Below are 24,684 nucleotides of genomic sequence, written 5' to 3'. Positions count from 1 at the left end.
CCAGATTGACTTTATTTATGTTAGACATCTACAAAAGTTTTTTATATTGAGAATTAACATAGGTTTAACTCTAATGTGTTTCACCATAACAGTGATTAGTGTTCCAAGTGTGAACAGAAGTGTGAGCATCAGTCTTCAAAATCATTACAAAATCTTAACAAATAGATAGATAGAACAGATAAGGAACCTGAGGTTGACAATACAGGTGTTTCAACTTGCTTATTTTTATCAGCATTGGAACACTTTGCTGCTGCTTTCACCCCAAGGCTACATATTTACTGAAATGAACCCTTATGAAAAAGAAGTTTATTCAAGTGTGATATTAGTATACTTCTTTTAAACTAAAAATAGGAAAGTATACTTTTAGTTTACTTTTTATGTACTTCTCAGAAATGCTCTTTATGTACTTCTCAGAAATATAAGTTTAATTTTAAATTTAAGTATACTTGACTTGTACTTACAAAAAGTCTAAATATATTTGAGCTATACTCCTAGAATCTGTGTTTTCATTATTTTATGGTAGAGGGTGCTAGTATGCATCTTCTGTACAAAATTTTCAAAAATACACAAGTGAAGAAAAAGAAACCACCCAGCAGGCACAGTACATCAATGTAACAGGAAGACGTTGGACTCCAACTAATCCAACGTCAGTCAGACGTCATATTTTGGTTGAAAATTAAAGTCGGGTTGACGTCTAAACCCAACTTTGTTTGACGTCAAACTCTGACACCAGACAGACGTTGAATTTTGGTTGGAATAAGCACCAACACTGCAACAATGGGTGAAATGCATGGCAGCACATTAAATATCTCAAGATCTCAGCAGAGGAGGATTAAACAACTCCACAAACAGCATTACCAGCTTCACTTATTACTAACCAGACGGACTTTATTTCTGTCAGATGTCTACAAAAGCTCTTATTGAAAATTAACAGGGGTTTAACTCTAATGTGTTTAATTTCCATAACAGCATAACAGTTAAATACCATAACAGTGATTAGTGTTTCCATTAGTTGGGCTCTTAACACTTATTATATATTGTGGCTGCTGTGACAGTTTGTTTGTCGAGCACATTTGCAGCATCCAAGAAAGCTAAAGTGACATGAGATCAGGTGATGGCTGTTACCTGTTAATGGTTTTATAATCCTCATGAAATAACCTGATTCGCTGATATTTTTTAATCTAACAATTATGTTGTTCCATTAGTACATTCATATTACAAACCCTGTGTTTCTGCCACATAAGATCCAGCAGTATTATAACAATCAGTTAAAATATTTTAACAAACAAGAGCTCAAAAAACGTAATCTATGCTGACACACACAGAGATCAAAAATCAGCATATGAATCTCAACAATGGTGACATGCTTCATGCAGTCAAGCATGTTGGGAGCCATGCGTTGTATACTATGGTGGCTCCCAGCATGCATTGCTGCATGAAGCATGTCACCATTGTTGAGATTCATATACTGCTTATTGATGTCTATGTGTCTCGAAAGATTTTTTTTCCCAAAATGTATTTAAAAATAAAAATTCAGAATGTTTGATCTGAGGGAAGAAAGTATTGTCTTTTGAATATTGTTCATTAATAATAAATAACCACTTTGGGTCAATGACGATAAAAATAATTTTCCTTAATCATTTTTCTTCATGATGATGAAAACTACATCACCTTATCTTTGTTTATGGCTCCTTTTATAACAAATTATGTGTTTTGGTAAACACTATTACAGGAACCACAAACTTACTAAGCCAAGAGTCAAACTACCCAACTACAGCAAACACTGATCACAATAATGGTGACCAAATATTTTCAAATAAAACAGCAACACCTAAAACTCTGTTAATTCTCAAAAAGTACTTCTGTAGACGTCTGACAGAAATAAAGTCAAACTGGTTAGTAATAAGTGAAGCTGGTAATACGTGTACTGCCATGCATTGATAGTTGTGTACTCAAAGTTTGCTACTGTTATACTTAAGTATATTTAAAAGTATATTTTATATACTAGAAAGTGGGCCGATTTAGTCCCAAGGAGTACTGAAACAGTACACTTACAAGTATACTACTAGAACACTAGAACACTTTGTATACTTGCTACATAAAGTATACTTAAAAGTATACTCAAACTTTACTTAAGTAAACTTAATAAAATAAACTTAAAGTATACTACTTTTTGCTAAGGGACGTCAAGACTAAAACATCAACCTCCAAGATAATGTACTTTTTTACAACTTGTAATACTTTGTACAAGTCTTAAGACTGTTTAACAAACTTATCCCTTCAACTCATCATTCATGGAGTTGAAAATCTGTCATCTTCTTTGTTTTGGCGGTTCGCAGCGTGCATTACCGCCGTGATATTCAATAGACCAATCAAAAGCCTCTGGAGGTTTGTACAGCCCATTTGGAGCTGGCTCCGACCTCCGTTTATACCCATCTCACACCATTTTCTATCCTGTAGATCTTCAATGACCCCATTCATGGTCAAATTGGGCTGCACCCACTGCTGGTGAAGATCATTGACACTCCTCAGTTTCAGAGACTGAGACACATCAAACAGCTGGGAACGAAACATCTAGTGTATCCTGGAGCCACTCACACTCGCTTTGAACACTCTATTGGGTAACCTTTTACTCTTTTTGTTTTTTAGGCTGGACCTTTACTTAATTTTCCTTGTAAAAAACTGGTTATCATTGTGTGTGTTAGTGTGGCATATATAGCAGGATGTTTTCTCAAGACTCTACGTGAGAATCAGCCGGAGCTCAACATTACTGAACAGGACTCCCTGTGTGTTCAGATCGCTGCTCTTTGTCATGACATGGGTGAGGAGAACAAACATGCATGTGCATATTTACATAGAAGAAAAATTTATATGAATGAATATGAATGAATGAATGTATAAAATTCAAAAAAAAAGAAAAAATGTAGTTGCTATTTCTTTATGTTGTTTCAAATAAATAAATCGCTTTGGATTAGAGCGTCTGCTAAATGACTAAATTTTAATATAAATATATATTTAATGGGTTGGCTGGGAGGGGCACAGAGTGCATAGGGCCCAGGGGTTGACAGGCCCCAGAAAGATTACCTCTGGGTGGGTGATCAGGACCAGAAATCCTAGTCATGCCACTATGATATTTTTTAATTGTCTATTTTATTTCATCATGATTTAGACCTTGCTGAAGCATATGCCTAAAAAAATCCTGTAAAGTACCTTTATGTACAGTATGTATTTTCAGTTTATTCTATCGTTTGTTTGAGTAGTTTCCTACATTAATTTAGTTTTTCAAAGACAACAATTTAGTCTACAAACAAACAATGGGGACAAAAAAAATGCAGTGTCAACTTTATTCTTTCTTATGGTGACTTCCTGAAGTCAAGGTCTGCTTTATAGCCACTGACTGTATAACATCTGTACAACTTTTCAACCGGCAGAGATTGTGATTGGCTAGTCTCTTTGAAGGTTTTCATGTTTTTTTTTTCTACTATCATTTCTTTCTTTTTCATTATTTATTATTTTCTGTTTTGCATGTTTCTTTTCTTTTTTTCTTTTTGTTCCTTTAAACCTTTATCTCTGTAGCTACATATGGAAGAATGAGGTTAACTTATAAAAAAAAGTAATTTATCGATGAATAAGTAAATTATTAAAAGTAAATTCAAACAGTAATTTATATATAATAAAAGCCTGTTACCTTGTCCTTTCAGGTCATGGTCCGTTCTCTCATTTGTTTGATGGCATGTTCATCCCGGAAGTCCAGCCTGATGGTAAATGCCTGAGTTTTCTTGATTCAGTGATTTCAGCTTTGCATTTAAGCAATCAATAATTAGTATTTAGCTGTTAGACGTTTAATGCTGAACCACAAGCAAGGCTAATATAGAGAGTAATGTATATAACTGAAATAACGATGGAGCTTAAATTACTTTAATTGTTCATATAAAACATACAGTCAGATCATTATAGATTATCATTTTTATTTTTTGTAGCTGACAGCAAGTGAAACACATCATATCCATTATTTACAACGTACAATTATTTAATTAAGTTAACTAAGTTAATCAAGTTAAGTTAACTTTATTTAACAGAATATTTAACTTTATTCAGAATATTTATTATTTATTTTTTAAAGAAAAATCTAAAAGCAAACAAAATATTTTGCCATTGCTCAATGATTGTTGTGGTCCTTATTAAAACAATTTAATACTTTGTTTATGTGTGATGGAGACTTACAAATGTATATTGACTATTATTAAACCTGCCTCACGTTATGCCTAAAATCTCTTTCCATTTCTCAGATAAGCATTGGGAGGTAAGCATCATATCTCTCCTACAGATAAAAATATATGATAATATACATTTCAAAGTCAGTGTGCTACAAAGCATGTAGAATATCAAGTCAAAACATTCAGACGAGCTTATTTAATTTTCTTAATGTTTCTGGTCTTTTGAATGCTGGTTAAATATGGTAATAGAAGAAATGACTAAAATGACTGTAATACGAGTGTGAACTGAATGCAGTGAAAGACAGTAATGCAAACTGCATTTACTACATGTTAATGAGTTGCAGTCATACACTGAAAATTGTGTACATACTTTTGTAAATTCAACAGCTGATCTACAACACACAAATAACAGATTTAAACAGAATCGTTAAGCTAATACAGATAAACTGTCTGAATAGAGTCTGTCAAAATGTTCCATTTACTCAACTGTAAATTATTATTACTGTAGCACGTCTTTGTGTTCACCAACAAAATACAGTTTTATTTTCATTCACTTACATGCTCTGAGCATACACCTTCAAAGTTACTTCTTCATAAAATTGGAATAATAAAAAAACAACATTAAAACTTTTATTGTACTGCTGTGTATTTATGTTGATCTTCTGAAGCACGAGCAGGCGTCTGTTGACATGTTTCACTGCATGAGAAAGAAGAATGGACTGGACAAAGAGATGGAACGCTACGGACTGAATCTAGATGAAGACATCAAATTTATTAAAGAATTAATCCTGAAAGGACAAAAGGATGGCAAGGTAAACCCGTGTTTAAGCTGCTGTTTCAGCATTTATCAGGATACAGCGTTCAAGTTCAAAATATTTTCCATCTTGCAGTGGTCATTGAAGGGCAGGACTGAGGACAAGTCTTTCCTATATGAGATTGTGGCTAATAAAGTGAATGGCGTTGATGTGGACAAATGGGACTATTTGGTTCGGTTAGTTTTATTTTAAAGTGATGTTTAATATGATTTGAACAGGTTATGAACAGCTGAAGATAAAGTATAAATGTGGCTCATTGCTCCAGCAGTGATTGGATTAGTTAATTCCTTTCTTATTTGACATGCAGAGACTGTTATTATCTCGGCATTCCATGTGGTTTTGACTCTCAGCGTCTGCTGAAATCTGTTCGAGTGTGTAACGTGAACGGGAGGAAACACATCTGCTTCAGAGACAAGGTACCTGACAATATGTGTATGACTTTGTGTTTTTGTTCTTCACCAAGAGACTCACAACTTTTCACTTAAAACCAGCCACTTTTATCAAACTTGGCAACACTTTGCAAACAGTCTTACTGTGAAAACAAAAGGCCATGTTTTACTCTAATTGTGTCCCTCTGATTTGAATGCTCTGAAATAATTCTTACATGCAGAGCTCTCTTCAGTACTTTTACTATTACATTGTTGAGATTAACTTATCATGAAAAGTGTTGATTATAGCATCATATTTAAATCTACTCCTGTCACATCAAAAGCTTCAGTGCTGCACTGTACATTTCACTGTTTCAGTCAGTGCTCTAGTTGATGTCCCTGTTTCTCTCACAGGTGGCTGATAACGTTTATGGGATGTTTCACACCAGATACACTCTTCATCGTCAGGCTCTTCAGCACAAGATCGGCTACATCATTGATGTCAAGTGGGTTTTTGTATGAAAGAGCTCATTTTTATTTTGCTCATTCTTCTGTATGCATCTGTGGTAACCCTATGATTTGCATGCCCTTCCAAAGGGAGAAGAAGCTTGTCGGCTTTAGTTAAAACTAAAAAGCCTTATAGAAACCACCAAAATTTCTGTATGTTTGCTCTTTCCACTTCGTTAATGGTAGACCCAAGAAAAACCATCCATTCCCAGATAAATCCCACTGTGCAAAGTTACGTCCAGTGGACGTTTTTTTATGTCTTTGCAGAAGTTGAAAAGACGTCCACTGAGGAGCCAGAATGAAAGTTTTTATGACGTCTTTTTTTGACGTCTTCTGTACGTCTGATTTAGACGTTCACAGAACCTCCTTACAAGGTTAAAAACTAGTTCAAAAGTGGTCAGCGGAAATATTTCAACATAATTTAAGGTTCATTTAGGCATAATTTATACTGTTTCTGGACCAAATCAACAGTCTCAGGATGCATTAGATTTAGATGTTATTTCAATGTAATTTCCAGACACTGTGTTTGTCCTAAAATCAAGAAAATAAAATAATCTTCATGAAATAATGAAATAACTGATGATTGAGACATTAAATCTCTGAGGATCTCAGCAGAGGAAGATCAAATTACATCATTTACATCAACATCATTCGAAGTCACCATTGTGGTGGACAGTGTTTGGTTTAGTTGGGATCTGGGTCCTCATACTTCTTGTGTTAGCTTGTATCTGGCTGTTATAACTGTGTGTTATAAAATACTCCTATTGTGGCAGAGAGCAGTGAGCTCAAGCGTTATCATCTTGCTTTTAATGGTGATTAAACTATAGCACAATATGTTATTAATGTTTTGTTGCAACTCTGTATTTATTTTCATGGACAGACACCTTGTAGAAAAAAAAAGAATGTACTTATTTTTAAAAAAACAAGTCATGTAGTCACACACAGACATCACAATTGTGGATATGCATCACATCAATGGTGACAATTAAAACAAAAAGGTCTGGAAAATAAGGATGAGTTTGTGCTATGAAGTGGTTTTGTTTTGATTGTCACCGTTGTTGTGATGCATATGCTAAATCTAGATGTCTGTGTGTGAGTACATGATGCTTTTGCTCAAAATATTTCAAACGCATGCATTTTGTCCAAAGGTTTGTCAAAAGGAGTCAAAAGGTTTAGGAGATACATACAAACAAAACAACACTTATTTCATGACCTCAGATACTTGTAATGTGATGACTTTATCATCACCAAAAAAGAGCTGATAACACCTGAGCTCTCTTAAATTTGTCTTTCTTTGCTACAACAACAGTGTTTCACAAACACACAGTTATAACAGCCAGAGACAAGCTAACACAAGAAGAATGAGGACCAAGATCCCAACTAAACCAAACACTGTCCACCACAATGGTGACTTCAAATGAATCAAATATCAACATTTAAACCTCTGTTAATTCTCAATAAGAGCTTCTCTAGATGTCTGACAGAAATAAAGTCAATCTAATGATTCTCATGTTTGTGGAGATGTTTGATCCTACTCTGCTGAGATCTTCAGAGATTTAATGTCTTTGATTTGCAGTTGATTTTACCACATGCTCAATCGTCAGTTATTTCATTATTTCATGAAGATTATTTTATTTTCTTGATTTTAGGACAAACACAGTGTCTGGAAATTACATTGAAATAACATGAGTCTAAATCAAATGCATCCTGAGAGGTTTGATTTGGTCCAGAAACAGTATAAATTATGTCTAAATGAACCTTAAATGATGTTGAAATATTTCTACTGACCACTTTTGAACTAGTTTTTAACCTTGTAAGGAGGTTCTGTGAACGTCTAAATCGGACGTACAGAAGACGTCAAAAAAAGACGTCATAAAACTTTCATTCTGGCTCCTCAGTGGACGTCTTTTCAACGTCTGCAAAGACATAAAAAAGATGTCCACAAGACGTCAACTGGACATAACTTTGCCCAATGGGATGATGCTCCAGCGAAAACATTCTGAATAGTAAATGAATAATTGCATAAAAAATAAAAAGTTATATAAATAAATATGAAAAGTAAACATGATCATGCGAAACAAAAAACAGTGTTATCACACTTAATAGGAAGCAACGAAGAAAAATCAAACAAGACACACAAAATAAATAATATACTGCAAAATAGACCCAAAGTAGAAATAGAAAATAGAAAACAAAATAAAGTACAAAAAAAAAAAAACTATTAGAAGATACAACGGCAAAGAAGAGTATAGAGCATCACTTCTAGCCAAATGTAAATAAAGATAACTTAAACAAAACAAAAGTAACAAAATATAAAGCAAAATCAACACAAAATAAAGCAGCAATGCTATCCGTGGGCATGACGTGAAACGTGCCCGGACTAGCAGTCAACACTCCCAATGTTTTAGGGAGAGCACCTCTCTCCAATGTCCACACCTGATGCCGGAAGCAGCCACAGTACAGCATTCGTGATGCGTTGACAGTGACGTTGACCTCAAGCACAGGTCTCCCGCCCTTTATATCCCCATAGTGAAAGCCAGTTGACCCACAAATGATTATTAGGGAAGGTAATGGGCTTCCCCACCACACATCATGATATTTATTTATGTTTTACTGTTATTTATAGCTATTTATTTCTGTACATTAGGATCAAGGAAGCCCTTGTGCTAGCTGATGGCAGACTAAGGATCTCAAAAGCCAAGGATAACATGCTGGAATACACTGAACTCACAGGTCAAGCCAAAGCATAAGTAGAAACTGAGATACATTTTCTTTTAATAAGTAGCTACACAGCAAAATCCCCAGTGTTAATTTAACACTCTGAGTGTGGACTCATATAAACACTAAAGCAGTAATAAAAGTAACACTGAAGCAGAGTTGAAGTTAATGAGATAATTAAGAAGTTAATGGAGTTATGATTGAGCATTATTGAAGACACCTGATGTTAACAAGCAGACTCACCAAATGAGAAAATCACAATTTGTGTGTCACCATTGTAGTGGTCAGTGTTTGCTTTAGGTGGGATCTTGGCTTGTGGCTTTTTACTTTTAAAATTTGTTGGGCAAGCCAAGAGCAAAAGTCATCGGGTGGAGATGATGATGTTTTAATGTAATTGTTGTTTGACCTGAGTTACTGAACTAATTTACAGTGTTTTCTCTAAATAAAACTTCCATCATTGATTGTAACAGCTTAGATTCCACAATTAAAGTGTCTGCATTTTCTATACATTTTGTAACCATCTCTTGCAAGTGATTCAGATTTTTTTTTTTTTTTAATTGAAGAGTCTTTATTTTAGGCACACACAGATAACAAGAATCAGCGTATGAATCTCAACAATGGTGACAAACAGCATATCCAGATAAACAGATCTACTCTGAACATCACAAAACTAGATACTAAAAATTCACATAAAAACAGCAAAAATAAAATATAGTTAGAATAAAAAGTTAAAAAGACAGTTCAGCTCATAATTTATTCATGCCGCAATGCATGATGGGAGCCATGGATGTGTTTTTATTGGCTACAACATGCTTTTTTGATGGTCACCGTTGTTGTGATGCTCACGCTGATTCTTGATCTCTGTGTGTCTAAACTAAAGAATTTTTTTCTTTATATACAACTAACATTTAAAAACATGTCATATTGTGCCAAAAATGCTGGATTGCTATCTTTTTTTTCCACTTAATTTATTTGTACATTAAAGAAACTTGAACTCACGCATTCAGGTCACTCCATAACAATTAGTTCAAACCACAATCAATAGCACACATGATTGCCTTTGCTCTGGTTTGTATGTTATGACTCAGTAACCACAGCAACACAAAGTCTAAAGTAATGACTGAAGGTTCAAGATACCAACTAAAGCAAACACTGACCACTATAACGGTGACACACAAATTGTGATTTTCTCGTTTGGCGAGTCTGCTTGTTAACATTAGGTGTCTTCAATAATGGTCAATCATAACTCAATTAACTTCTTAATTATCTCATTAACTTCAACTCTGCTTCAGTGTTACTTTTAACACTGCCTTAGTGTTTATATGAGTCCACACTCAGAGTGTTAAATTAACACTGGGGACTTTGCTGTGTAGTTAGGAAAACTTACACATCTGTAAACCTCAACCATTTTTAATCAGGACCACTTATATCAAATATGTCTGATATATCAAATATTTCTCAAATATTACTGATCATCTGAGGCATCTAAAGTTATCCACCATGTAAATCAGCTGAAGGGAAGGTTTACTTGACTCACATGACCTGCCTCAACTAATGTGATACTTGATTTCGGCTTGTATTAAATCACTAGGCTATTCTAGGCGTCATTTTAAGTTCATATGCATAAATGCGCTTTGTATGCTATACTAATATTCATTTAACCCTTCCTTTTCCCTCATCTTTTAAAAGATCACATACTTGATGAAATCTTGAACCAGCCAGATAGTCCTTTGTTTGTTGGACAGGCCACACTGAATGAAACTGATTTAAAGGTACCTTAATTTCTGTTAATAGATAAAAATTCCAATAAAACAAATTTGCTTTTGGGAATGATATATGCATTAGCACATTGGATTTAACAGCATCAAGTAAATATTTTGCAGTATATGATATAATATTATTGAAGATAAAAAAAATAAAATAAATGTGTGTATATATATATATATATATATATGTATATATATATATATATATATATATATATATATATATATATATATATATATATATATATATATATATATATATGTGTGTGTGTGTGTGTGTGTGTGTGTATATTTTTCTTTTTTACTGACACATTTGTATGTATGACTAGTTACTCTTCTCAATCATTTAGGGGAAACTGAAGGACAAACTGAAAGACCAGCCTGACGAAGCATTTAAGAGAAAAGTGTTTCAGGTACTCCGTCCCTCTTTTACTTAGCCGAGACATTTATGGTACAGACTTGCCATGATTTGATTATGAATTTTTCAAGGATATTTATCAGTGTCTTACTTTCATATATTGATTGATTATAACACTGCATCTTTTAAAGCCTCAAACAAACACAAACATATTTTATATTATGTATGTCAATATCACTTTCCATATAGTGTAATATTTGACAGATTTCTTCTTCCATAACCTTTAGGAAGAACTGCAGAAGGAATGGAGGGAAAGGGTAGAGTCTCACACCACAGGACCAGAACTCAAAGCTGATGACTTTGACATTAATGTATGTGTTGACACAGTAAAAATAAAATTAGCAGTGGAATGAGAAAGGTTACAGGTTTTGTCCGTCATATCTCTGCAGGTGACCGATCTCAAGATAAAGAAGTTTCCTAAATGTCTTGTTAGAGTGTACCACAAAACAGATGTTGATCAAGAGGTCAAGAAGAAAGCTCAGGAATGCTTTCGTGAGTGGTGCAGAGATGATAAGTTTATTGATTCCGGAGATAAAACAGGTAACTCATATTGTGCTGCTACATTTGCGTTCATTTAACAGTGGATTGTCTGTGTTATCCTCTTTTGTTTTTAAGTATTTATTAGGCTCTTATATATATATATATATAATTTATATATATTTATATATATATATAAATGTACGATGCATATGTACAATCCCAATAGACTGCAGAAACTAAAACAAAATGCATCTTATTAAGAACCATCCCTGACATTATTTTCAGAATGCTGACTTTATTCTTATATATATATATATATATATATATATATATATATATATATATATATATATATATATATTTAACTTTATTCTCATTTTATTCTCCCAACATTACAACTTTATTTTTTTTTTGTCATTGAGGTAATTCATTTTTTTTTCTGTTACCTGGAAACAAAAAAAAAAAAAAAATGTTTAAAAAGTCACTAAATTACAAAAATGACAAATGTGAAAGACTATGATAATTCAATAAACATACAACATTGTCTTTGTTTGTAAGACAATTTACAAGACTATTATATCCAGAAACAAAAAAGACATTAACAGTTCAACAAACTCTAGTCCTCAATACCAGACACACAAACCTCAAGAACGGTGGCAACCAACACATGTTAAAAAGATGAGCTCTTTACATCACAGTACAACAAATAACTAAAAATAATAAAAAAGTTGAAATTAAGTCAGCAAACAGCAAAACAATAATGCTATAACAGTAACTGCATAATTTATTCACGCTGCAATGCATGCTGGGAACTCACAAAGCCTTTAGTTGGGGCAACATTTGGGGTCATTTTGTTGGTTTGAAAATTATTTTTGTGTAGTTTCAAGAAAATATAATTATTTTGGTATTTGAGACTCAAAAGGTTTCATAAACTGGAAAATGAGAAGTTTTATTTTTTACAGTGTTGTTGAGACCTTACAAATAATGCAAAATTGCCAAAGATGACCGATAAACAGTTGTATAGTGCCTAAGTATTAATTATCTGAACTAGAATTAGAAGGAATGTTTCTCTTCGACAAAGACGTCAGGGAAAGTTACCGCTGCCATCGTGACAAGATGGCAGACACAACCTTCAAACTTTTGAAGGGAGCTCCTGGGAAATCCTTGGAAACCCCGTCACAGCTGGTTATCATGACACATTTCAAATGAGCATGCTCAGATAAGTTGACCTCACTCTAACTGGATGTCAACTACAACTTCAAAATAAAATCTACTTAATTTATAAAATAAGATGAACTTTTCCTCAGAAACGTCTGATAGTGAGTTCAAGTGGCTAACAACAGATAGTTCAAGTTCAAACTAGCAATTTTATTGTCAGTGAATGAAAAATCTTAATAAGGTAAACCATTTTGAGTTGTCGGTTTTATAATAATACAGCGCAGCTATGACAGGAACATGTTATTATGTCATAATACAATATCTGTATTGCAAACTCTATTGTTGTTACTGTTGTTTTTAGCGTATGCATAACAATGCAACGTCATTACCATAGAAACCAAAGCACATTCTGTAAAAACAAAAAAGTGCTAATCAACACACAAATTGGATATGAACAGTTGCAATATGCTGTGATAATCAGATTTTATCTAGATATGCACAAAATCAGTTTTGGGCTGACAGTCTGAACAAAGCTAAACCATTTGAATACAGACTTTCCAGCCAATCAGAATCCAGTATTCAGACAGACCATGGTTTAAAATTATTCTATTAACTCTTTCCATCCAGACCATCTGGCTGAAGCCCGGACAATTCTGCTAAATATTGTCAATAGACGACTGCCAAAGTTTGTTGGAGAGGCGCGACTGAAAGAAGAAGAATTAAAGGTACCTCATCTTTTGTTAAACAGTGCAGTATAACAGAATTACGTTGTGACTTACTGACCAGAACAAATACAACAAGTAGTGTTATACCAAACTGCTTCACAGCAACATCCCATAAACCTTACATTTTCCATAAATATTCTCATTCTCTTATTCATGAAGTCTAAACAGTTCACAAAAACCCAAAATCATAAGATTAAACAATAATGAAAACGCATAAGCAAGTGCAAGTCCACTTTACAACTCAAGGTGCTTTAGCCCCTATCATTATCTTATTATTTTTCTCCAACTGGTGTCCATGGCAGCTCTATGAACCATTCATAGGAAAAGGATGGAATTTGGCACACTTGTAGTGGGTGTCCCATAAAGCAATTTGACCAGCTTTAGGATCCCTACAACCGACTCGACACCAGTTCAAAAATGCACTTTTCAAATGGTTATAAATTTTGAAATATTTGTTTTAGAAAAAATTAAGGTTATTTAACATATCGTCACTTAAAATTGGTAAAATCATCACCAGCACGTCCGGAGGTACCTGAGAAATTTGAACACTGTGCCACCTAGTGTTCCAGAAATAGGCATCCAAATAGTTACAGATATATATATACATTTAAGAGTTTATTTGACTCTGCATTGCACTTAAAGGTATAGTTCACCCCAAAATGTTGTCATGATTTACTCACCTTTATGTCGTTCCAACCTGTATGAGTTTCTTTCTTTTATTGAATATAAAATATTTTTTGAACTTTTGAAGGTATATGTCACATTATTCCAGTCAAAAAACACCCCAAGCCCTCCAACTCCAAGACATTTAACAATAATAATGTACTTACCTTCATGTTGCACTTTAAATTCAAACAGAACTACAGTTTAACACACAGAGTTGGGTCACTCTCCCAGGCCTACTTTCTTAATTATATATGTTCAAATGTATTAAAATAACATAACCAAACAAAAACAAGTGAATAACATAATCTTTTTTTAAAGATAGCCCAAATTCTGTCCACCTGCCCTTTTCCCATTTGAGCAAGAACCCACCCAATCTGGCAACACTGATTGCTGTAAGCCGCTATATTTTTATGAGTTATTCTCACATGTAATGACTGTTTTATCAGATTATTATGTTATTGTTAATATTTCCATGCATAATTACTCCTTTAAAATCCTTTAGGAAATACCTGAAACCAAAGCACTGCCTGATAAAGCCTTCAAGACCAAACTGTATCAGGTATCATTCCTGTGTTATATAGCTCTGCTACTTACATTATCAATTATTTTATTTTGTTATTTATTTATTTATTTTATTTTATATTATATTGTTTAATAAGCCCCTTCAAAAACACAAAAAAGAATGACATCTATTATCCATCCATATCTAAACAAATGGCATTTACATTTACCATGTGTATGGTGTAAATTATTTTCTGTGTTGTATTAATACGCATCTTCTTATTTGATGTTCACATATAAAAAAATTATAAGCAATATCAGATAAATATCATAACACACTGCATACATCCCTGAATACATATAAGTTCAGTTTTGTTAGAAATCTAAATCTTTTGTAACAATAAAAAAGTTTTTTATACTATTTGTATTTTTTTATTTTTACTGTCACACTGATTATTTTTATTTATTAATTTCTTTCAAAAACGAAATGGTTTCCTCACTTTTGAATTGTAGTGAATATTCCCCACTTGAATGACTTTTGTCTCTATTATTTGACATTTAATTTCTTGTTATACTTTACTGTTTTTTACCCTTTTAAATATTTAGGAAATACTGAACAAGAATGGGAAGTTTAAACCACCACAGGAGGAGGAGAACTTTGACATTCATGTATGTTTAAACAGTAAAAAAAAAAAGAATACAATAAAAATGACTGTTGTGACTAATTTTTACAATGTAACTTTTTATCGTATCTGAAATCTGAACTCATTCAGGTTCTTGAGATGGGTTTTGGTGAAGTGGGTAAAGAGCCCATTGATAATGTTCATTTCTACAGCAAGAATGAGCCAAACAGAGCCTTCAAAATGCAGAAGTACCAGGTACTAAAGCTCACTTATCTCAAATATCTGTTATCCTGAATTTTCCTAAATATAATGACTGTGAATCTCTTGAGCATAAGATTTGATCAGATAGCCTTTTTATAACTGAGTCATTACTAAAATAAATTAATTATCCTTAAGTTTAATGAATAAAGTGATTTGAGCTTTATCAGATTGCTCTAGTTTGTGGTGTATACCTGAATTCACACCTGAGTGAGTGGAAGCACTTTTTTCTTGGTTTGAGAAAGGTTGTGTTAGGTTTCTGTTGTGTGTCTGCAGGTGTCCAATCTCAGGCCTAAGAAGTTTCATGAATTTGTTGTGAGGGTCTATTACGATCCACCGAATCAGAAGAATCCAGAGAATCAGAAGAATCCACCAAATCGGGAGGATTCAGAGACTGAGGAGCATCGGAAGAAGGTCCAGCAGGAAGCTGAGAAGTACTTTCCTGACTGGTGCAAAGACAATAAACAGTTTATTGATTTTGAGCCTGGTTCAGGTAACTTCAATAATGCTGCCATATCTGCATGCTTATTACTCTAGCGTGTGTTTGTGTATGTGTGTGTGTGTGTGTGTGTGTGTGTGTGTGCGTGTGCTTGTAGGTACATACATACACACACACACACACACACACACACACAGACACACACACACACACACACACACACACACACATACATACATAAATAAGACTGTAACATCATTCAAAAAATTTAAATGCTGTTATTTATTTACACCCAAACCCAATTTAATATATGTTTATTTTTAATATTCAAAACACAAGTCCAGGTAACCAAACCCTAAAATACCTTTTTGGATCTTCAAGAATTTCTGGACTGTTCCTTTAAAAACAACTAAAAAAATCAAAGTTGAAAATGCCATTGCTAAAGTATACAATAATAGAAAGGTTTTTTTGTTTGTTTTCTCTTCATGCTTTGACATTCATTTTGTACAGTTCTGATATTTATAACAATTCATTTTATATAATAATGTAATATAATAATTATTATTATTATTACAATAAAAAATATTGTAAAATGGGTTAAATTAAATGTACCATGATATGTCATCTTAAAGCTGTAGATGACAACACATCCAGCCAGCAGACCACTTCATCATCGGCCTCAGCAGGGACAGCACAGGAATCAGGACAGGCTTCATCAGCAGCAGGTGTGTGTCTTGCTCTGTACATTACACTCAGTCACTGGAGACAAGTGTTATAAATTATTTTAAATGGTGAGCATACATATTGTCAAGACTAAGGATTTTTTTTCTAACACAATTCTTTATTTCATATGTGCATATGGATGGTAATACACCATCTTCATTAGAGTATAACTCCATTTCAGTTCTATCAAGTTTTCTATCGCACTGCAGTCATATTTGCTTTAAACCAAAACACATATATTTCATTGAGTGAGAGTGATTTAAACACAGAATTCACTTTAAGGAAAACTATTCCTTTAAGGTTGCTTAACACTTTACATGCACTGTAAAAAATGGACTGTAGAATTTACAGGATTTTACTGGCAACAAAGTTGCCAATAAAATTCTGTAAAAATGATGTTAATTGCTGTAAAATGGATTACAGGAAATTACTGCAAAGCAAATTACAGTTAATTGCTGTACACTGTAAAAAAAAAAGTAGTAGTAAAAAAAGAGCAGTGTTCATCATTTATGCTGCGGCGCCCAGGGAGCAGTTGGTGGTTCAGTGCCTTGCTCAAGGGCACCTCAGTCGTGTTATTGCCGGCCCAGGTTTTGAACCCAGAACCCTATAATTAGGAGACAAGCTCTCTATCCACTAGGCCACAACTTTATATTGTTCAAATAGTCTAAATAAATACAAGACCATAACACGGGTCAAATAACTTTTTTTTATTATTGAAAGTTTCTGTCCAAAGCACAGTGTTTGTGAAATACAGTAGTTTGTAGTATTTTTTTTACAGTAAATGTAACTTGTAGTTTATTTTACAGCAATATTTTTTAATTTCACTAAAGTACAGTATTTACCTGGCAAAAAAGTTGCCAATAAAGTCCTGTAAATATATTTTACAGCATTTATTTGTAAATTCATTATATTACAGTATTTAACTGGCAACTAAAGTTGATGTTGTAATAATTTAACAATGAAACTGCTTTAAAGAATAATTTTAACAGTAAACTATAAAATATGTATATAAATGCATTATCATGAGCTCTATCTTAATACATTTACAAATGAATAAAAATGAATAAAGACGATGATGTTGCAAATAAGTATTTATTAAAACTGGCAGAAAGACATTGCAAGGCTTTTACTGGTAAAATAAAAATGTCAGTCTTTCAACAGTTAAAATCTTATCATAAAAATAACATAGCATCACAAATAACTACAAATACATGTAAAAAAAAATAAGCCATACTCAGAGTAGAACATTAACTTTCTTTAAAAATGTAGGTCAATCAACAGAATTTGTATAATTTTTGTAAAAAGAAAATGTTTTGAAGAAAATTGTTAAAATAAAATGCTGGAATCAACATTAAATCACAAATTCTGTAGTTTGAGCTTATGTTCTATTAAATTAAGAATATTCCTGCAAAAGACAATTTAATAAATACATACTGAAAGTCCATCAACTTTCTGAGATGAGTGCACACATGAGGGCTGTCCCTCTTCTCTGAGACTTTTCCACTTGTTTTGCCTCCATGTGTCCGTCTTGTATCCAGAGAGTGTTGTGATTCCAAGAAAACATCTGCACATAAAAACAAGCAAAAGCATCAGGATAAAGTTATGTATCAAATGAAACTAGCTCAATAAAATAAATGTCAAAATGCCACTTATACAATACAATCAGCATTTACCAGAACTTAAAAGGTTATTCCACCCCAAAATGAAAATCTTGCCTTCAATCACTTACCTCCATGTTGTTCCAAACCCGTAAAAGCTTTGTTCGTCTTCGGAACACAATTTAAGATATTCTGGATGAAAACCGGGAGTTTATGTGTACCGTTAAGCTTGTTTTGATGTTGAATGAAACGTTAATATAATCAGAATCAGTCTCGCGTTTCGATGCTTCCTCAGTCTTTTTTTTCTGTGTTTTTTTTACTTTTTTCTTAATCAGGCTAACTTGTCCACACTCACAGAAATATTTCACCCAAAATTTAAGATTTATGTAATTTTATTACATAACAAATTCCCATTTATATTTTTTTCATAATTTTAACACAAATCTACCAAATAAACTTTATACGATTTATTTTCATTAGGATAATAAAACCTATTTATTTTAAATGCATAATCCTCAGGGTTTATGTAATTAGTTTATGTAAAGTGTAATTATTCTTAATTAATAATAAAAAGTTTATTTATTTAAAATACATAAAGTTTATTGTATAAATTGCATAATAATTAAGAGAACTAAATCAGGATAATTAAAAAGTTAAATAACATTTATTTGAATCATGTTTAATGTATGCTTATATACTAAACCAAATTAAACAATGCATCACATTTATGTAATTGTTTCCCCATCTTATAATAAAAAATAGAATTAGACAAACACAAAAACAACTCTATTAGGTTATTTGTGAACTTACCCACTGTGCAAAGTTACGTCCAGTGGACGTCTTTTTATGTCTTTGCAGACGTTGAAAATACGTCCACTGAGGAGCCAGAATGAAAGTCTTCTGTACGTCTGATTTAGACGTTCACAGAACCTCCTTACAAGGTTAAAAACTAGTTCAAAAGTGGTCAGTGGAAATATTTCAACATCATTTAAGGTTCATTTAGACATCATTTATACTGTTTCTGGACCAAATCAACACTCTCAGGATGCGTTAGATTTAGACTCGTTATTTCAATGTAATTTCCAGACACTGTGTTTGTCCTAAAATCAAGAAAATAAAATAATCTTCATGAAATAATGAAATAATTGACGATTGAGCTTGTGGTAAAATCAACTGCAAATCAAAGACATTAAATCTCTGAAGATCTCAGCAGAGGAGGATCAAACATCTCCACAAACATGAGAATCATTAGATTGACTTTATTTCTGTCAGACATCTAGAGAAGCACTTATTGAGAATTAACAGAGGTTTAAATGTTGATATTTGATTCATTTGAAGTCACCATTGTGGTGGACAGTGTTTGGTTTAGTTGGGATCTTGGTCCTCATTCTTCTTGTGTTAGCTTGTCTCTGGCTGTTATAACTGTGTGTTTGTGAAACACTGTTGTTGTAGCAAAGAAAGACAAATTTAAGAGAACTCAGGTGTTATCAGCTCTTTGTTGGTGATGATGAAGTCATCACATTACAAGTATCTGAGGTCATGAAATAAGTGTTGTTTTGTTTGTGTATATCTCCTAAACCTTTTGACTCTGCAGTACAGTCGCCAAAAGCAAAATACTTATTGTGAAGTTGGACAAAATGCATGCGTTTGAAATATTTTGAGCAAAAGCATCATGTACTCACACACACAGACATCTAGATTTAGCATATGCATCACAACAATGGTGACAATCAAAACAAATAAAACGGCTTCATCGCACAGACTCATCCTTATTTTCCAGACCTTTTTGTTTTAATTGTCACCATTGATGTGATGCATATCCACAATCTCGATGTCTGTGTGTGACTACATGAGGTGTTTCTTAAAAATAAGTACATTATTTCTACAAAGTGTTTGTCCATGAAAATAAATACATAGTTGCAACAAAACATTAATAACTTATTGTGCTATAGTTTAATCAACATGAAAAGAAAGATGTTAACACTTGAGCTCACTGCTCTCTGCCACAATAAGAGTGTTTTATAACACACAGTTACAACAGCCAGAGACAAGCTAACACAAGCAGCATGAGGACCAAGATCCCAACTAAACCAAACACTGATCACCGCAATGGTGACTTCGAATGATAAATTACATAAATCTTAAATTTTGGGTGAAATATTTCTGTGAGTGCAGTCGAGGATATAAAGATGTCTTTCACTTATTATAGTAAGGCGTCACGTCAATATAGGACAGTTGAACACATATAAACAAATGAACACATATAAATAAATGAAATTTCACATATTTTGCTGTTCGTCAGTTATTTTGACAGATAGTAGTTACTAAGACAATCGTTCGCATTGGGCTTTATGATAAAAGTTAGGTAAACACTACTTTAAATCCTCTCAATAAGAAAATGTAACTTCCAAAAATCGAAAATTTAACACTCTGAGGCCCTGTCCACACGGACACGGGTATTTTTATAACCGTGACTTTTTTTACGCGGTTCGGCCTTTCGTCCACACGAAAACGCAGTTTCAGGGCACCAAAACCGAACATTTTTGAAAACTACGGCCAGGGTGAGCATTCTCAGAAAAGCCAGTTGCATTGTTGTCGTGTGGACAGTATAACCGGGGTTTTTGCATTGCGACGTCAGAGTGTGCGCTGTTATCAGAGATGTCAAGTCCAGGGGTCAGAAAGTAAAAGTCCTGCCATATTTTTGTTCCACCCATGAACTCAGCAGCTGATTTCACCAGAGGAGGAACCAAGTCATTCCTTTCAAGTCACAAACGAGTCTCAAGTTAAATTCCAAGTCCTCAAAGAGTTAAAGTTAATGAGATAATTAAGTGACTAATTAAATGATGACTGTGCAGTAGTGATAAACACCTGCTGTTATTGAAAATTACAGAGGATCGGATGATTTATTGTTTAAAATGATGCGACCATCATGGAGATCAGTGTTTGATTTAGTTGGGCTCTTGACCCTTTTAATAATACAAAGTAATTTGCTTTTAAGCACTTGCGGTTGTGTTACATAGTAAACATTAACACATTGCTGAATTGCTAAATTAAATTGCTCTTTTTTATCTAAAACATTTAATGAACACCATGAGGGTGTCTCTCTTTGGTTTGTTACATGATGTACAGCTATTTCTGAACTACAAAAAAAGTCCTATTAAACAAATATTATTGCAATTCTTAAATATTGGGGAAAATTATACAGGCTCAGGATTTTAGACATGAGCACTTATCAAATGATCCTCAACAGTGGTGACAAAATTATTCATGCTACAGTCCTTGATGGGAGTTTTACTATGGTGTTACCCAGCATGCACTTCAGCTTGAAGAGTTTTGTTGATTGTCACCATTGTTGAGATTCATATGCTGGGTCATGATGTCTGTGCGTCTTAGTATGACAAGATTAAAATATATGTATATATATATATATATATATATATATATTCATTACATACATTAGATTTCAAATTATTTTATTATAACTATTATACCAACGGTTTATTTGCATGTGGCAGTTCCACAAGGTAGGTTATTAAAAAAAAAAAACTGAACATATGTTAAATGAAATAAACTGTTTTTGGAAACAAACAGACTGATGCCTAACAATTACTTTGTCATGTAAAACCAGCTAGTAATGGTTTTCTGCACAGCACTGATCACACTGCTTTATAACAGCACATGTACTTTTACAGCGAAATACCTAACACAAGAAGCCAAAGGTCAAGAGCCCAACTGAAGCAAACACTGATCTCCATGATGGTGGCATCAGTTTAACCAATAAAACATCAGCATCTGATCCTCTGTAACACACAATAATGGCAGGTGTTCATCACTAATGCACAATCATCATTTAATTAGTCTCTTAATTATCTCATTGACTTTAACTCTTTGAGGACTTGGGATTTGACTTGAGACTAGTTTGTGACTTGAAAGGAATGATTTGGTTCCTCCTCTGGTGAAATCAGCTGCTGAGTTCATGGGTGGAACAAAAATATGGCAGGACTTTTACTTTCTGACCCATGGACTTGACACCTCTGGCTGTTATCCGCTGTGTTTGACGTCAGATTGTGCGCTGCTGACTGCTTCTGATTGGCCAAGGTGACTTTACAATTTGGGTTATATCGCCTGGGCATGCTCTTGACACCGCTTGATAGCATGTTTTGGCGTTTTCATGTGGACGGGACTTTTTTTTTAAACGCAGGAGGAAAAACTCCGGTTATAAAAATACCCGTGTCCGTGTGGACTAGGCCTGAGTGTGGACACATATAAACACTGAAGCAGTATTAAAAGTAACACTGAAGCAGAGCTGAAGGTAATGGGATAATTAAGAAGTTAATTGAGTTATGATTGACCATTATTGAAGACACCTGATGTTAACAAGCAGAATCACCAAACGAGAAAATCACAATTTGTGTATCACCATTATAGTGGTCAGTGTTTGCTTTAGTTGGGATCTTGACCCTTCAGTTATTAACTTTAGATTTTGTGTTGCTGTGGTAACTGAGTTATAACATACAGACCAGAGCCAAGGCAATCTTATGGATTTTAATGTGTTTTGGACTAATTGTCATGGAGTTACCTGATTGGCTGAGTTCGTGTTTCTTTACTGTGTACATAAATATGACATGTTTTTAAAAGTTAGTTCGACATAAAGAAAGAGTTCTTTAGTTTAGACACACAGACATCAAGAATCAGCTTGCGCATCATAACAACGGTGACCATCAATAAAGCATGTTGTAGCCAATAAAAACTCATCCATGGCTCCCATCATGCATTGCGGCATGAATAAATTATGAGCTTTTTTATATCTAGTTTTGTGATGTTCAGATTAGATCTGTTTATCTGAATATGCTGTTTGTCACCGTTGTTGAGATTCATAAGCTGATTTTTGTTATCTGTGTGTGCCTAAAATTAAAACTCTTCAATAAAAATAAAAAAAAATCAAAATCACAGTATCACAAGAGACACTTACAAAATGTATAAAAAATACAGACTCTTTTGTTGTGGAATCAAAGCTGTTACAATCAATAATATGCGATAATAAGAGAAGGGCCTGTAAATGAGTTTAGTGATTAAGGTCAAGCAACAATTACATTAAACATAATTATCACCACCCGATGATTTTTGCTCTTGGCTTGACACACAAATCTAAAAATAAAAAAGTTACAAGCCAAGATCACAACTAAAGCAAACACTGACCACTATAATGGTGACACACAAATTGTGATTTTCTTGTTTGGTGAGTCTGCTTGTTAACATCAGGTGTCTTCAATAATGGTCAATCATAACTCAATTAACTTTTTAATTATCTCATTAACTTCAACTCTGCTTCAGTGTTACTTTTAACACTGCTTCAGTGTTTATATGTGTCCACACTCAGAGTGTTAAATTAACACTGGGGATTTTGCTGTTTAACTATGCTATGATAGCAATTCATAGTTTACTGCACAGAAGTTACCAAGGCCACTTGTCTAAATGTCAGGATAGGAGGCTATTGTGACATGATATCACTTATACATTATAAGTATAGACTCAAATAAATATAAAAATGATATATTTCTCAAGTATAATTAAGTGAACTTACCAGGAATTATGAATAAAGTCTCTAATCTTCAATTGTTCTCACGCTGCTCCAGTCACATTTGTATTTGAATGATGCGCGTGCAATCCCATAATGCCACACTACAGTAAGTTAGTGTAAAAAGCAGGAACTACAGTGACAACACCTGCTTCTTGTAAATGAATTACAGTTGATGTGGAAATATACTGTTAACAACTGTAAAACCTTATTTGACCCATAATGCATTGCGAATTACAGCTGCATCTTGTAAAATGTTTATACAGTAAAATTCTGTAAAAATTTGCTGTAGAAACTACAGCAATTTTTTACAGTGTGACCTAAATCAATTTACAGAGGTGTCAAGTCCATGGGTCAGAAAGTAAAAGTCCTGCCATATTTTTGTTCCACCCATGAACTCAGCAGCTGATTTCACCAGAGGAGGAACCAAATCATTCCTTTCAAGTCACAAACTAGTCTCAAGTCAAATCCCAAGTCCTCAAAGAGTTAAAGTCAATGAGATAATTAAGAGACTAATTAAATGATGATTGTGCATTAGTGATGAACACCTGCCATTATTGTGTGTTACAGAGGATCAGATGCTGATGTTTTATTGGTTAAACTGATGCCACCATCATGGAGATCAGTGTTTGCTTCAGTTGGGCTCTTGACCTTTGGCTTCTTGTGTTAGGTATTTCGCTGTAAAAGTACATGTGCTGTTATAAAGCAGTGTGATCAGTGCTGTGCAGAAAACCATTACTAGCTGGTTTTACATGACAAAGTAATTGTTAGGCATCAGTCTGTTTGTTTCCAAAAACAGTTTATTTCATTTAACATATGTTCAGTTTTTTTTTTTATAACCTACCTTGTGGAACTGCCACATGCAAATAAACCGTTGGTATAATAGTTATAATAAAATAATTTGAAATCTAATGTATGTAATGAATATATATATATATATATATATATATATATATATTTTAATCTTGTCATACTAAGACGCACAGACATCATGACCCAGCATATGAATCTCAACAATGGTGACAATCAACAAAACTCTTCAAGCTGAAGTGCATGCTGGGTAACACCATAGTAAAACTCCCATCAAGGACTGTAGCATGAATAATTTTGTCACCACTGTTGAGGA

General features: G+C 33.5%; 1 protein-coding gene and 1 pseudogene across 1 annotated transcript in view; both read left to right on the top strand.

Annotated features, from left to right (window-relative positions):
• Positions 1-1,538: 1,538 nt before the first annotated feature.
• LOC132141757 (deoxynucleoside triphosphate triphosphohydrolase SAMHD1-like) lies at positions 1,539-8,657 on the top strand (annotated as a pseudogene).
• Positions 8,658-9,675: 1,018 nt separating this feature from the next.
• LOC132141756 (deoxynucleoside triphosphate triphosphohydrolase SAMHD1-like) overlaps positions 9,676-24,684 on the top strand; it is a 37,603-nt gene continuing 22,594 nt past the window's right edge. The window contains exons 1-10 of the mRNA XM_059551418.1: positions 9,676-9,693; positions 10,742-10,804; positions 11,037-11,135; positions 11,199-11,349; positions 13,075-13,172; positions 14,341-14,397; positions 14,946-15,008; positions 15,113-15,217; positions 15,497-15,713; positions 16,298-16,384. Coding sequence (XP_059407401.1) covers positions 9,676-9,693; positions 10,742-10,804; positions 11,037-11,135; positions 11,199-11,349; positions 13,075-13,172; positions 14,341-14,397; positions 14,946-15,008; positions 15,113-15,217; positions 15,497-15,713; positions 16,298-16,384 — 958 coding nt within the window. The remainder of the gene's footprint in view (positions 9,694-10,741; positions 10,805-11,036; positions 11,136-11,198; positions 11,350-13,074; positions 13,173-14,340; positions 14,398-14,945; positions 15,009-15,112; positions 15,218-15,496; positions 15,714-16,297; positions 16,385-24,684) is intronic.

This window comes from Carassius carassius, chromosome 6 (genome assembly GCF_963082965.1).
Source record: "Carassius carassius chromosome 6, fCarCar2.1, whole genome shotgun sequence".
NCBI classification, from domain to species: Eukaryota; Metazoa; Chordata; class Actinopteri; order Cypriniformes; family Cyprinidae; genus Carassius; species Carassius carassius.
The sequence above is the reverse complement of the archived record's forward strand: the minus strand, read 5'-3'. Positions and strand labels throughout refer to the sequence as shown.